General features: G+C 36.3%; 3 protein-coding genes across 7 annotated transcripts in view; 2 read left to right on the top strand and 1 right to left on the bottom strand.

The window, feature by feature from the left end:
- The window catches only part of LOC113231081 (protein prickle-like), a 423,515-nt gene that overhangs the window by 134,158 nt on the left and 273,196 nt on the right, over positions 1-16,161 (top strand). The window lies entirely within an intron of this gene.
- LOC113231087 (general odorant-binding protein 1-like) lies at positions 662-2,494 on the bottom strand. The gene is made up of 3 exons (XM_026465259.1): positions 2,351-2,494; positions 1,923-2,103; positions 662-1,207 (listed from the first exon to the last, which is right to left on the bottom strand). The coding sequence occupies exons 1-3, from the start codon at positions 2,492-2,494 to the stop codon at positions 1,026-1,028; spliced, it is 507 nt and encodes a 168-aa protein (XP_026321044.1). The 3' UTR covers positions 662-1,025.
- Positions 9,682-15,614, top strand: LOC113231085. The gene is made up of 2 exons (XM_026465257.1): positions 9,682-12,557; positions 12,592-15,614. Exon 1 carries the CDS (start codon positions 9,769-9,771, stop codon positions 10,276-10,278), a length of 510 nt encoding a protein of 169 aa, XP_026321042.1. The 5' UTR covers positions 9,682-9,768; the 3' UTR covers positions 10,279-12,557; positions 12,592-15,614.

Genomic DNA, 16,161 nt, shown 5'->3' with positions numbered 1-16,161 from the left:
GGTACTCATAGTAAAGGGCAGTCCCAAGTTTGAGACCAGGTAATTGATATGGTTGTCTGGCACATAAGTTATATATGAATGATAAATGCTAGAATTCATGCAATGTTTATTACAACAACTATGTGTGGTGATAATTATTTTGCATAACAACGTTCTTTCAATGCTGCAAAAATTAATAACTATTGTTGTGTTAGAAAAACCGAATATCGAAGAATATTATCGGCTTTTGTTCAGTCGTTACGCCCCGCTTTATTATTTTCACGAAACAAAACAGAATGGTGTTTTCTATTGGACGCATTTCGTGGTTATATAAAATAGATTTTATTAACCCTAGCGATAGCGCCCCGATATCTTGCATTGACTTTAAAAGTACACAAGTGAAAGAATTGGATTAAACGTACTTCAACTGGGTAATTTTTAGAAGCATTTCACGAAACATTACTTTATTTAACTATATCGTCGACTTACAACGAAAATTAACCTTGTCAGGTCATATTAGAAATGTAGAAAGTATAATTAATAACAATACAACAGTATAAACTATTTTATTTCCTTCCACCATGTGCGAGTAAATAAAACATTGTCTTACTTCTTATTCCTCTAATTTCTTTCTCTTGCTCTGTATGTGCAGTGTACAGCTATTTCTATATATCTTATTTCATAATATAACTAAAAACATAACTTATAGTAGGCAACTTACCGAGAGTTTGGGAGAAGCGTCTTTAATGAATAATGCAAAAGGGCTAAACAGTCGCCATCATGCTCAAAATCCCATATGAATGCCAAAAGTCGTTAAATCGGGTACAGTTTTGAAATAGGATTTTATAAAAAGATGACTGTTATTACCTACGTATGTAGGTTGCAACTTGTTCGTAGACATCTTTGAGCATTACAGCTCCAGAAACAAAGCTAAACTTTGAAACACTTTGGAAATATGTTATGAAAATCGTAAAGTGGCAAGAGGTGTACAAGTTTCGCTTTGAATGTATCTTCTTACAAAATCCCCTAATTTTCTTATTTCCCTCTTAAACCTCAGTCATGACCTCCTCAAGCACAACCTCCAAAGTAGGTGCCCATTTGAGGCCATGGATTTTAGTGCGGAAGCACTTAGCTATCTCCAACACCTTCCTGCAGTCATCGGTGATGCCCATATGGATCTTCTCGCACTCGTGGATCAGCCCGACCAGTTGCTTCGCTATGTCGTCGTCTGGTGGACAAGCAAAAAGTACTAATACAGATGAACATCAGAGAATCGTGGGTGAAAAAGTACTTCTTAACCGACTTAAAAAAAAGGAGGAGGCTCACAATTCTATTTTTCTTTGTGTGTATGTTGTTTTGTGTGATTTTGATGATTCTTTTTTGTTGGAAAGAGAATAACTCATTATTGGTCCCATTTAAAATTTGAAGAAAATATTCCACCCCCAACAATGGCAAAGTAAGGGATGAATCTGAATTTAAAAAAAAACTTGGCAAATAGATGGAATTCCACGAACCACAACCTCAAAAGATTGGTTTTTTTTTATAATTTAGAGTTTAACCGAAACATTAAGTTCAAAGTCCATGCACGTAAGTATGCGTCTTGCTAACTCTCTCGTGATAAGTATTCGGGAGTGCCAGTACAACGTAATGAGAGTGGAGCAATAAAAAGTGGTCAATCCATAGACCTTTTCAAAAACTATTTTCTTCCACTGCCTGTGGCCGAACGGATTCGAGTCTAGGCTTACGTTTATGTCTCTCGTGAGTTTTATGTAATTTTTGATTGTCTATGCGTATCCATGGCACCCGCGATAGTTGGTTTCCCTAGTGCGGAGCGATGAATGTGTGCGTTATTATTATATTATATTATATTACTGTTATCCAGTTTATGGTAGGTAAACTTGAACGGTATATAGTATAAATTTCGTTTTTTGATCCCTGCTTACCAGCGCCATGTGACTTTGCGAATTCGTGCGCTTTGCCGTGATGCAGTTTCATATCGTCGGTGATGAGGTCGAACTTGGCCGCCATGCACATGATGGCACAGCCCATTTCAGTGTTTACCAGGTCATACTCCTCCCGCCAGAAATTGTAGAAGTCCTGCATCACGTGGTCCGAAAGGTTCATCTGGCATTTAAAACAAGCGTATGAAATTACTAAAAATTTATATTTAAAAAGAACAAAAAACCAAATTAAATCCCTGAGCCATGGAGTTATTTTAGGTTAAAGATGTTATATTATAATTATAGTTTATATTCTGATTCGATGACCTTATTTGACAAATTTGGTGCCCGATATGTGCAAAAAGTAAAAGTAACAGGTAGCAATATTATTATTCTTATAATATTATTATTCTATTAATATACTTTCTTACCTCAGTTTTACATTGTTCCAAGACTTTAGAGAAACCCATTGTCATTTTTTTCAATATCTCTTGCGAAGAAGTAACTTTTTCAACTTTCAAAGCTAGACCTAAAACACACATCATGAACAGACGCCATTTCATGGTGTCAGCCATTTTGCGGACGCGTTAACCTACAAATGCCTCTTGACAATGTTGCCATTTATTTTATCACCGTGCTAATAACAGTTTTGTGAGAATATTCGCAACAAAGTATTTTTAATTACTTTGACGTTTCCTCAAATTGGTAGTTTCGGAGGTGATGATTTAGTAATTTCTGTTATTTCATAACCTCGTTGAATGAACGTCGGTAATTAAATGAAGTTATGAATGAACACGGGTTTTCTCATACTGGATTCGTAGAAAGGAAGTGATATTCAGAACGTATATAAAAAAAATTGAAACCATGGATGAAATCTCCTCTAGTACAGAATGCGTTTACCCCTATCATTAATAAGGCAACTAATCGTGTGCCTAATGTGCGGTAATTACGCGCTGCGTGGAGACACGGCAATGTATTTAGCACAGTATTTAACCCAACGGATTACTATGCATCCATTGCTGGTGGTTTAAGTTTATTATGAATTAAAATTGTGCGTCCTCTAACGCCTACATTATAGATAAAACCTTTATTTTAAGCCTTGTTTATTTATTTATGCCTCGTCGGGGTTTTAAGCCATTTTCTCTCGTTTTTTTTTTATCGTTCTGATAATAGTACAATCAATAAATTGTTAGCATAATCTTGGTTGACAGTTTTCTTGCCTCGTCAAGTTCCTATTCGAATCACGCGCAGTATTTACTTTTTCTTTACTAATGGTTACTTGCTTTTATATCGTGGATAAATGTCGGAAATAGTTTACATCCATTTTTCAAAAAAGTCTGGGGTGCCCAAATCGCGTTATGCCTGCTTGGAACGAAACTCTAGGCTAAAACCACAGACCAGGTTACTCTCTCTCTGAGGCGATCCGTTCTCTGCACTAGGATGGAACACGTATTCATGCGCATTGGAAACTCGCTCCGAAAGCGTGCTACGCGTAAAACCTACATCACTTTTGGGTTGCCCCTCATTAGGGATACTCAATCAGCATCAGAATCAAGCTGAAGTACATGAAATTTGATACCGTGTTTGTATTCACCTATTAATTACTAGAAGAGCGCATTCCAAGTAAGGAGATCAGAAAAGATAAATAAAGAGAGGCACTGCTAAACGCTAATGTAAATATTTAAGGTATAATTTCAAACAAAGAATTTTGTTTATCGATTTACGCGTTTGTATACTGAGTGTGACTGAATGTATTCCAGAAAAACTTGTGGTGAACAAAAATCTAATTTTGAACACAAATAAATTTTTTTTCTAAAATGTCCCACAATTATTGAAATATGTTGACTTGATATGTATGTAAATGTTTCTTATCAAACAAAAAGTTTTTGCATGGATGTTTCGTATACATACGACGTTCTTGTTTTATTAAAGCGACTTTTTCAATCCTGGTTTCATTTGTGCAATTTTGTTAAAGCTTTCATTGGCTACACAATTTTATTTAAAAGAAAAAAAACTCATCTGGTTTGAAACAGTTTTTGTAGTAGGTTAGACGTACATACTACACTGTAGGTACATGTATTGATTCGTACTTGGTATCCTACCTTCTATTGGGCAAACACTTGGCACTAGATCCACCTACCTGAGACATAAGTTGAGAAGTCCCATGTGCCTGTAATTTCACCAGCACACTTCCCTTCAAAACCGGATTACACTAATGCTGACATTATTATTTGGAGGCAAAAATAAATAAGGTGACAGAACTTCCCTGGATGAATTCTTTCACAAGGAGATCTACTGGTAACTAAATAATTATATTGGAACTATCAAATGAATTCGAATTAGCATTTCTCCGTCTGGTTTTTCACTATTATTATTTTTGTAAATTTTTAAATTCATTGTATTGAAAACTAATGTATATATATCTTTATTTCAGGTAAGAAACTAAACTACTTGTGAGCACAGCAATGGGCAGGTATTGTCATTTTTGTTGTAACATTTTCTTACGAACATGCCAGTGAGCAATCATTGGAAAATGCTACGTAATTCAAGACTCGTACAAACGAATCTAAGGTACAAAACAAAGCTGGTTCATCGTATAAATTGGCATTTTATGAGAAAGTTTTACAGAAGCTTCAATTAGTATCTGAAGGGTCAAAGTGACCGTTCCTTGTCCCGGCAATAATCCCGCGATTCCCGGGATTTGTTCCGTGCCGGAATCGACAGCTGCGTCGTGAAGTCTTATCGCGGACGATTTGTCTCGGCGGCCAGTTAGGGACTTCTCAGAAGTTGCTCATGTTTATTTTTATTTATTTTTTAATTTTATGTACTTAGGTTTTATTCGAGTGTCAGTGATAGTACCCAAAAAGCTTATCTCTGCCAAGTACCACAAGTTTAGATTTCACAACGGCTTGTGTGCAAATTATTTTTTAACGGTTCACCTATATTCTTATTCTTATAAATATACATACCAACCAGTTATCTTATTGTATGTAAGTACAATATATATTTTTATTAGGTAATGCCTTAAATTAAAATCTTAATTAATTTGGCAAATGAACACGTAGCTGTCACGGGAATGGTTTACTCCTATTGTAATGCTTGTTAAAGTTAAACAAATTCACACTTACTTTTCAGCGGTTAAACCATAAGGAAATAAATATTTATCTTTATTTCAATGGTAGAGTTGAATTCGGCTATTTTTATCGTAACATGTAGTTCCTGAAAGAACCAAAAGATTTATTAATATTGGTTTGAATTCACGGTTTATACTGTACCAATATACAAAAAATAAATAACGTAATGCAACACTGAACCATGCCTCCCATTTCAATATATAAAACAATTGGAGCCCTACGTCTCGAGACGGGCATCACCCTAAACTTGCAAGTGCCCTGTCGCCGGACAAACCCCCGTCTTTATCTTTGCACTGCGTAATTTAAGTGGGTCCGATCGACCGCCGACCGGGCCCGTCGTTGGACAGTTGGACGTTACGCTGATGTGGAGATTATTCGGGATTATTGTTGTACAAAAGCTTATCGTTATTGTCTTGGCTTGGTCTTAGATTTAAGATGGAACAGGGTGTGATTGGGGACTACCTAACATTGTGACGTACACTAGAGGATTGTAGATGAATGCATTGTAATTAAAAGGTATGTGAAGGATTCGAGACGTCGTCGGTGAATGTTTAGTAAATGTCTCTCGCTAACAGTGAAGTGTTTTACTTCTTCGTGATGAATTCTGCTTTTTGAAGAAGGTTCACAATCCCTGGAAAACGCGTAGAGTGCCAAACCTTCGCGGTTATAGTTCGTTATAGCCTAAGCTCTCTCCTTAAAGGAGACAGATGGTTGATAATGACGTTTTGACATACTTAACCGACTTCTGATGAACGTTCACTTTTATAAATAGCGCCTAAATCTTACTTAAGGAGCAATTATTTTAATGAAAGAAGAAAGCGTTTTTCTTTCTCAATATACTTTGGGTAGTGAGAACCGATTTTTATTATCTCCTGTGTCAAGTCCTGTGTAGTGGCGAGTCTAAGTGAAATAAATCTCTGTTTCATAGGTAAGCAAATTACACTTCAAATTGTCATATTGATTGAACGCCATTGGTCATTCGGAAATCAGAATTCCCTGAGAAGTACTAGCACGAAACTCTGGCGTATTCTTGAAAGGTTCGGGTGTTGCACCAACGACAATTTGGATGTTTATCTATCCCAAACAGGTAGAAAAAAAGACACTGTGTAGACTTACCTATCAATTTTCAGAAGGGGTGCACACTTATTTGAAATACCTACGTAAATAAAATAGGCCCAGAAATCTATTACCCACCATTACAAAAAGCAATATACGAGCCTTGAAAATCTGGGTAATTGCCAAAAAAGCAGAAAACATGTGCGGCACGGTTTTAATCGCACCGCATAATGACAAGGCTTTGTGGTTTCCGATAATTAATAGGAGATTTAACGGTCGTAAATTTTAACCGGAGATAATTATCTATCATTCGTATTGTGCTCACTACATCTTGACGCGGATTCAAAACAAGAAAATATACAATATCTTCACAAGTAAGTGCTACTCATGAGTTGCTGCACTTGCTTACCTATTCAAAGTCATTCAAAGACGTTTCAAAACAAACGTTTTCTATATAGGCCTAATTATGTGTCTATTCAAACTCTGATATTTATTCAACAGAAAGCGAGTGCCATCTAGTAGCGAGTTGTGGCATCTAAAAAGTAGCTCAATGTAGTGTTTATAATAGTTCAACTCTTGCCATCTAGATGGCGATGTCCGTTAAGTAACAATTACGAGGGAAAATCCTTGGCTAATCATGCGGAAAAAGTATTATGCAATGGAGTTTCCCTGACCTAACGGTTTTAGAAAATTATTACTCATTTTAATTATTGGATACCTAGGTAAGGTCTGTGCCGCACACTCACCGTTATAATATTTTCTATTGACAGCAAAAACGACCAGAGTTTCGAAACTTCTTCAGATTAAATGTAATGGACTTACCGCACGATTAACTGTTCTCTGAATATGGTAATAGCACATAACATCGTCACTTTATCGTCGGGTATGTGAGTAACGTTATAAAGGTACTGCAGGATACGATTGTGTCTGTCGATTGCAAATATCCTATTACATAGGAAATGGATTAGATTAGCGGTCACTTTAATATCCGGACACACGCCATGTAATAAATGTAAATCATGGCATCCTTTTCCCTTACACGGAGATAAACCGTGATAGAATAAGGTGGGTGTTTGTGATAACACGTTACACAACTTGTTGTCAAGTTACGGCAAGATTTATGGTTTTTAGAGAAAATTCAATTATCAGGGATTGTGTGAAGAAGAGAGATGCCACAGGAAAAGGAATGACTACAGGCGCTGTAATTGAGTTGATTGTCTATAACTCATTTTAGTAACAGAGTTGTACTAGAATGTCTAACAATTGTCCTGCCGACTGCGATGCGCGACACGCGTTGCATACGTATTCAGAGATTGGCATCGCATATTAAAACCAATTACTTATGTAAATAATAATAATACATACGATTACATGGGTGGAGGTCTATAGTCTCTGCCTATCCGAGTAGGAAGCGGACGTGGTTGTATATATGACATGTTAATCCGGTCGGAGTATCTTCATACTTTAAAAAGGATAAGATACGTATTGAATTTACCTCAAAAGAAGTAAATCGAGAGGAGCTTTATCATTAGGTAATTTGTTATATTTCAATTGATCGTGTCGGTTTAAACCACTTCTTAAATTATCTAGATGTGATTTTAAATTTAGAAAAACCCGCAACGATAGCTCTGAATTTCCATATGGCATACATGTGTTATTTACGGAGCATCGATTGAAACAGATCTTTGCAATCATTGTCATACGTTTCATGGTGCGTTTGAAAGCCAGCGTAACATCCGACTTATTTAGCACGTAATGGACATCGTATACAAAACTTCACGGTTTTTATCAAAAATATAACAAAAATTAACATTATCAGGTAGCCCCACTGTTAAGTTTTTCTGGCAGTTTCAAAATTATAAACGAAACGTGTTTTAAAAGATCTCGGGATTTGACGCAATGAACATTGAAACTTAAATAATTACATTGACGGTGGAAGAAGTTGGAATTGTATTTAGGTTATAAGGAAAATAAATACTTGTAATTTTAAGGATATTTCCACTAACTACAAAGTCGTTGAACTGTAGATGCGGGATTGTTAGGATTGTATTTACTTTTGATAGGTAACTTTAATCGTAACTATTGATTTCTGAACGGTCGGTTATGAACGGAATAAAAAGGAATTGAACGGACATACTTTGACTAGCAGTTTTAAAAAGAGAACGAATTTCTCGTACAAATACGTTCGAAGTGTTTAAAACGCAAGTAACTATTATTCGTCGTTCCATTTGTATGACATTGTAAGATGAGTATCAACCTAACGAAGATACCAATTCATGACAACCTTATTAAATTGCCATTTTTATGGTTACACATATATTCTCTATTTTTAATGCAAATAAATAATGGAAAATCTGCTACCAGCATTACTTTTATACCTTTTATAGAAATATCCCCTGTATAATGTAAATTACAGAAGGTAATGAAAGTTCCTTTATAATCTATGGTTTTAAAGTACTTACTTTCCAAGTAGATATCAGTTAGCAATATACATACATCAGAACGGAATCGATAAGAATTCTTCGAAATCATTAATAAACGTTGTCTAGCTTCCGTCGGGAGTGAGTAACGTCCAGTGGGTACTTGTATATATTTGCATTTTCTTAAGACAAGCAGATTAAGTGGCATAGTGTTCATGTATAAGTTTCCAATAATAAAATCGTCAAAAACTGTATTTTTCCAACCCACTGATAGTTCGAAAAATTGTAAAATATTTCACGTTTTCGTGGTCGCGAAGTCGTCTCTCTATTCTTTTTTCTTATCATCATTTTCGGAAAACGGTCGCCTTTCAATCGAGACGTCGACTGCACAGACTTGTAACTTGTGGGAAGGAAAACATCCTGAACCGTGATGTAACCCGCGTATCGAAGTAGGTTCACACCCTTAGAAAACGTGTTAAGTTTCCAACTCGCAAAGTGCCGGCGTGACTGACTGTAATCGAAATCATCGCAAGAAACCCGTGCCCAGCTGTGGAAAGATGACGGGAATATGCGCGTCAGAAATAGCTGATTTAGTTCATTCTCTATTAACAAAATATTGTATCGTCATCAGGGCAACAACGAACAAGGATCGTCACGGGTCTTTTCTATAGCTGTCACCACTGTCATTCTGTCGCTTTATCGGTGATATTGTTATTGATATTTGCCTTTATCGCGCTGCTCGAGTTGCTCTCTACTTATATTGATCGAATCAGCTGATAAGGCACATCAACGTTAATGGAATATAAATTAGTTTCTTTTTACATTGTTTCTAATGCAAACACTTGCCTTATTTATTTTTTCAAGTGCTTTCCTAGCCTCGCATTCCTCTGTGCAGACGCATTACGTCATCAACACGTCATTTCGACCTCTCCATTCTCATAATACAAAATTCTACTCTGAACAAACTCCTTAAAGTCGCTTTTGGTTTGTGATAAAATTAAACCGCATGGGCGACGACTGGCGTGATACAGGTTGTTTATGCCAGCGCCAATGGAATTTAGACTGTGTATTGCGTGATGCTAGGTTGGATTTAGGTTGTTATGAAGTACAAGAGGGGTGTCGGTATATCGACCGGCACTCATTTGTTCTCAAACCGCCCCGGACGCGGGCGGGACGAGACGTCCGCGGCGCGCACGACACGCGACACGCGACACGACACGCCGACGACATGCGCCCAATATGTGTTGGCGGCAAGTGTCGAAATTCCAAAAAACTGTGATCGTCCTGCTTTTGTATTCATTCATATATTTCTTCCTGTCAACAATCGCGCGGCCGGAGCCCATGTACAACTTTGTGAAAGAAGATCTGCGCATTGGCGACAAATACGTGTTGATTTATTTAATATCAAATACACGTGTGTTTTCGGACGCGGAAGGCTCCGACGTGTTCGTCAAGCGACACTGCGGGAACTGCTTCATCACGAACAATAAGGGATTTCTACCTCTCAGCGAGTACGACGCTGTTGTTGTCCATGGACATCGAAGCAAGTTGGCAGAAGCGTCAGCATACATGGACCCCGAGAAGAGATACTTGATGGAGACGCGGAAAGAGTGCCTTGAGAAGAAATTGGTTGGCTGTGGAAATGAACCAAAGATCACATCGTTCTCGACACGAGAAACTTACGATCTGCGGAGTCTGTGCCATTATTTACACGAGACCCGAAAACAGGAAGTTGAACCTGAAACGTAGACGTGGAATTCGATGTGCCAGTGAAATTTTAAAGTCTGTATTAGGTTATGTCAAATGTGCTTGAAGCTCGAGGCCTTGATAGTGTAAGTTTACTTTGGAATCTAGTGTAATGGAATAATATTGAAATATTTGGGCTTTTATGTCTGTACATGTAAATAAATGTACTTACCGTCGTTAAACCATTTAGTTAAGTACTGAAGAAGATTCAGCAATTGCATGTCAACTTCGCTTTTTGTTACGGGTTCATCAGATAGGGATTGCGATTCGCAATCAGGCAAAAAGTTTGTTATTAAATCATAGTTTATTAGTTTTATTGCGGGCAGTCTTATGCTTTCAATAAATATTAGGTACATTGTGTTACTCAATATTCGTGAATGAATTTCGTTTTTTAATTAATTAATTGTTGTGTTTTTCTTTTTCTGTTTGATGGAGCCGTTTTTATAACAAATATTTTACGCTTAGTTTAGTTATAAACGTTTCAGAGTCTAGGTAGATCTTAACGGAATCATTTGTTGCAATTGATGTACTTTTTAAATAATAGTTGTACTCAGCGAGCTCCAAAAACTATATATCTATTGAGTTCTATGTATGCAGTTGAACTCTATTGCATTTATGGGGAACAAAAATATATACATACGTATAGGCTATGATTAGTTTACCTACTCAGTTCTGGTGAAAAAGTTAGTGTAACCTCTTGTCTCACGATGTTTTATTCAACACCTTTTGTAATGTCTGTAATTTGTTTGCCTGCATTAATGTCCGTTCATTCCAAACACACAATATGTAAGTATTAAGTACATATTAGGATAAGCGACTACAATCTTTACCGATTTACAGAATCAACTCCATTGTTCCATGCTTCAAGGCAAAGAGGCGTAAGCCACCTGCTGTGTGTGTATGGATTATTTTTAACTGACCTTTATTTTAATTTTACCAATGCGTTGGCGTTTTTATTTCAAGCTTAGAATAACCCACTTACCTAACGTGAATGACCTACGTACATATGTATGTATGTAGTGATAAGCTATCGTAAATGTTCCATTTCAATTAGTGTCCTAGTGTGCTGTGAAATTGTGCGAAAACCGTTATTTTTCAATTGTCGTACGTTTGATAATCATCTAGGAACAGAATACAATACCACCAATAATAAATTGTTTATTTCTGACAATAGCTCACTGTCACCACCGTGCCATTTTCTAGAAAGTAGGCAATAAGTATAGTGGAAGACTGGTTTCCAAGCTAGATAAAACCTATGTTATGGATCGCCAGGCCCCACGCCAAGGACATAAAGTAAAATGTATTCTACGAACTTAACTTAGTCATGTTATTTTGTCGTCTGCCTTTGTTACTTTCTTATTAGGCGCCAGGCTGAGTTCTGCGAACGTTTGTTTGCGTATAAACTCACTTAAAAGTACTCCCGCAGAGCCATCACAAATGTTGACTTTAGCATCCAGAAATCAGGCGTGCGTGACCATTATAAAAAATATTGTGACACATTTGAGTGTACCTACCACCTACACTAGCGGGTGACATTCGTAATTGGGTTCGTAACAATATCCAGTTCAGCATTATACATGTGTTGTGCTATTGCTATTGCATAAACTCTATGAATTTACTGTTTCACACTTAGAAAAAATATCGTGAGCACCGTAATGTTTTGTGAAGTCTATTTCATTATAATTAAAATGAATGTGTGAAAGAATCTCTAATGAAAGAATATTAGCATAAACGTGTTTGGGTACTTTTGTTTGCGCTGTTAAAGGCCGAATTGTGATACAATGTACAAAGAAGGGTCACAGTACCAGTATTATGTTAAGTAATTAACCAGAGTACACACGAGGTTAACAAAACCATTGTCAGTAGGCGGCAAATCGTTAAACGGAAAACAAATGAAAATTACGCTTCTTGAGTGTCTAAATGTGTCGAGGTTATAAAAAGGTTAAAAAAAATACATTGTCCACTTCGTGCATTTCATTCGTCCAGTAGCGCGACTTAGAAGCGGTCTAGACGAGGGCCTAAAGCGAGGAGACGCGCGGGCCACGTGAGTTGCCCTCTGAGTCGGAAGCCATGTCTGGACTTGGTCGCAGAATAATGTGGCCGGCATCGTCGGCACTAGCTCGGAGAGCTTGTAGAGGATGAGCTAGATATCCTCGGACCCTCTAGCCGCTTAGGTTATTGGGAACTGGAGAGACACCGTTTTTCGAGAAGTGAGTGTAAGCAGAGCACAATGGGAAGTGAGCTTGTTCTCAAATCCGGCACCTATCTGTAGAATGGGGAGGGTACTGTACGTGCACAAGGGGCGGCTCACCTAAGGCACTAGCGTTCTGAGAACCGTATGAAGTCCGTGTAAACGGGCTGATCTGGGGTCAGGACCAGACTGAGTAGGTCCCTATGCGAGATTGCTTGAACAGGTCATAGTGCCGCCGCATAACCAATACGTTGATAGAGAAGGTCACTATAAAATAAACTTATGTAGAAAAGATAGGAAGTTGTCCACCTCATACAATACAATACAACAAAACAAATAGAAAAACAAAGATGTAAATTGTCTCTGTCTGCAGTTCATTTATAATAGTTTCATAGTTACGACTGATTGAATTCATGTTTGGAACAAATAATTAATGTTCAATTGATATTATAAACACAAATGATTTTTTCATCAATACCATTTTTAAATAATCTAAAAAGTAATCACCGAGCATTATTTTGCAAATGCGATCGACGTCTACTCTACCCAAAAAACTACGTTGGAATGATGTTTGACTAATGTTATACGTGTAGTTAATTGTTGACCTGAACGCTGCGGAACCAAAGCGACACGCAGAGGGCAAACGTTTCATACAGTTTAATTCAAACACATTGTTCTAAGAATAAAATACTGTGTTGGCATAAGGATTTTTTAAAGTTATTCATATACAGGCTGGTTATTTTATTTCTCGTAATTCTATACGATATTCATACTTACGTTAAAAATACATTTTAAAAATAGAAAAATAAACGGGCTAAAAACTGTTTTCACTAATTTAACATACTGCTATTCATTATGCTGAATTTCGTTTTTGAAATTTCACGAAATAAAATGGCAACCTGTATAAGATGCAAATCCTCAATTTTGATTATTATAGGGTATTTCGAATTATTCAGTGAAAAGAAGCTGGAAATCTGCTGTGGTGTAATTAAATATGTACTTAAAAATATGACAATATTATACAATAACCTGTAGATAGCACATTTGAACTTGTCTTTCATAAAGTTGTTCTCTAGAAGATGAAAGCGAGTAACGGTTATTATTGTAAATTTATAAACCCCAATCGGTACTTAAAAAAACGCGCTTTTTGCAATGTTACAAATGTTTTGTTCTGTTATATAAAAAAAAGAAACCTAACTGTAAGTTATTTTAGACTACAAATACCATAGATTAGTATTTACATTATACACGCATGTCCACAACCGTCCGATGAAATACAGGATAACTTATTCATTAACATATTGCCAATAATATGGGGTAATACATTCATTATAATAATATTTCTATAATTTCGGTACCTCCAATAAATACTAACTTAATTTTTGTACCTATTTTGTTTTTTGTTTCTGTCTTTTCACAAAAGTTTTTGTTTTTTTTTCGAATTTTGTTTTTTGGTTTCTTTTTTCACAAAATTCAGGGAGCATAATTTAGTAAATAAATATGTCTGTTTACAAAAATAACAGAAAATGACCAATACTAAAATTGGCGTAGTGTTCACTGGAGGTATCGATTTGGTCATACATGTATGTATACCGTTACTCCTGTTTGATATACAGGGTGTAAGACATATGGGTCACGGAGGGAAAGTCAGGATATTTTGCTTCATGGCATGAAATGTCAAAAAAACATCCTGTATTTTTCTGATGCTAATCGAAGGTGTCAATTATAAGGATCAATTCCTTTTAATCAACATAGTACGTTAAATTAAAGGCGCGCCGCTCAATTATACAATTAACTCCAAAAATAAATAAACTTGAAAGTGAAACTGCCAATAAATCGACGGGGTGAAGCAAAACATCTTCCACAATATTTCAAGATCTCTCCCTCCGTGTGCCACAGTCGCGAGATGCCTGACACATGTAGGCAGAGACTATGGATCTCCTCACTTGTTTTCCTACTTTCCCTTCATAACTCCCGCTTCCTCCACTTGCTATCATAAATCTTTCCAAACAGGCTCGTTTATTTTGTGTCCTTAATTTGCTTGATTTATATACGCCGAGGTCCACCTTTCCCGCCTTTTACATCCATCTTTACGCCACATTTGCTCCATATATATATGCCGTTACGTTCTGTCATAATCGTCATGAGAGACATTCCATTTTCGGACTTGTCATTACATTGTCTTTCGCACTATGACACCTCCATGTTTTCGTCAATACCACGCATCTTCTGCCGCACTCACCATACACCGCCGTGCGTTAGGGTTGGCACCATCCTGCCTTAATTAGACGCTCATTTTCTGCTATATTCTAAATACCCGTAAAGGCATGCGGAACTCTTTTCATCTGATTTCTGGTTTTACTTTCCTGTAACATCATCTCATACCTAAAATAATGTATATTTATTAACTTATTCCACTAATGTTACGTTTTCTTTTATCAGACTGCGCAGAAGCCTACTATCTTATTTGTTATTGTAATAGCTTCATCGGCCTACGTATTTCAGTGTTTACTTATGTATTTAAACATGCATATTTATTAAATGGTTGCGCGTAACCGTTGCTTATTCGAATAATTATGTACAATGCCACGTTATTAGTCGTAGCTATTTTAATCTAAACGCTATTTTAATTTAAACGATCCTATGTATTACAACTTAAATGTAAAAAAAACTTTACTTCTCCGAATTTTAGGATGCTGTCCCTTAGAGTGACAGCGAGCCATCCGTCTATTCTTCATTTAATATTTGCAACGTACATGTGTGTGGTAACGTTATATCCACTGATCCATTCAAACAATTCTGCTCACTATCGAGAAGTTATACTTAAAGAGAAATATTTTGGAAATTGGACGGGCGGTATTTATATACGATTATATCGTACAAAAACCAATTGACATTGACGAAATGAATGGATTGTAATGAACAGAAACAATAATTGTGAGAAACACCAATAGCTGTAAGGTAGTTAGAAAATCTAATATAATTACATTTATCATAGTAGAACAATAATGACATCTACCCGTTGTTATAATTTAAAATGTACGTTTTGATCACTGCAGTGTTTAATTAAAGTTTTGTAAATGTGGATAGAAAAACAAATATTTATTGAATTAATTAAAAATTGTTATTTTTTGAAGCATCACTTTTGGCGTTTTATTACTGGCAATGTGTACAAAACATGACATCCCTTATTTATTTATATATTTCACGATAGCTGCTGCACTGGAGCGTGTTTGCGTTTTTATTTTAGAAATCTCTGTTTGAATCTACATAGCATTAAACAAATAATGTACAAAGAGCTTAATATAGACGAAAAGAAAAATGGACACGAACATTGTAACTGGATGTTGACAACTTCTCCTTTGGATGGCAAACCTTATTACTGGAAAAGACCTCAACGAGGGGAAATAAATGCTCTTTACTAATAGATATTGTTCCCCTTATTTTAGTCTACTCGCTAATAAGACACTTACATGGATTAAATATAAAAGTAAAAACGTTTTATTTTGTTATAGCTTTGAAAGGGTGCCGACTCTGCATACGCCGAAGTTCCATAAGGTGCTGGTTCTCAGTCAGAACCAACGAGAGGGACTAAATGTAGAAGTTATTTGTAAGCAAAAATATATGGAAGGACTATGACCAAAAATATTCATTTATAATGAAGGGTAAATAATGCATCCAAAATAACGAGTTCG

Source organism: Hyposmocoma kahamanoa, unplaced genomic scaffold (genome assembly GCF_003589595.1).
Source record: "Hyposmocoma kahamanoa isolate Upper Pololo Valley unplaced genomic scaffold, ASM358959v1 64, whole genome shotgun sequence".
NCBI lineage: Eukaryota > Metazoa > Arthropoda > Insecta > Lepidoptera > Cosmopterigidae > Hyposmocoma > Hyposmocoma kahamanoa.
This window is presented reverse-complemented; position numbering and strand designations above follow the sequence as displayed.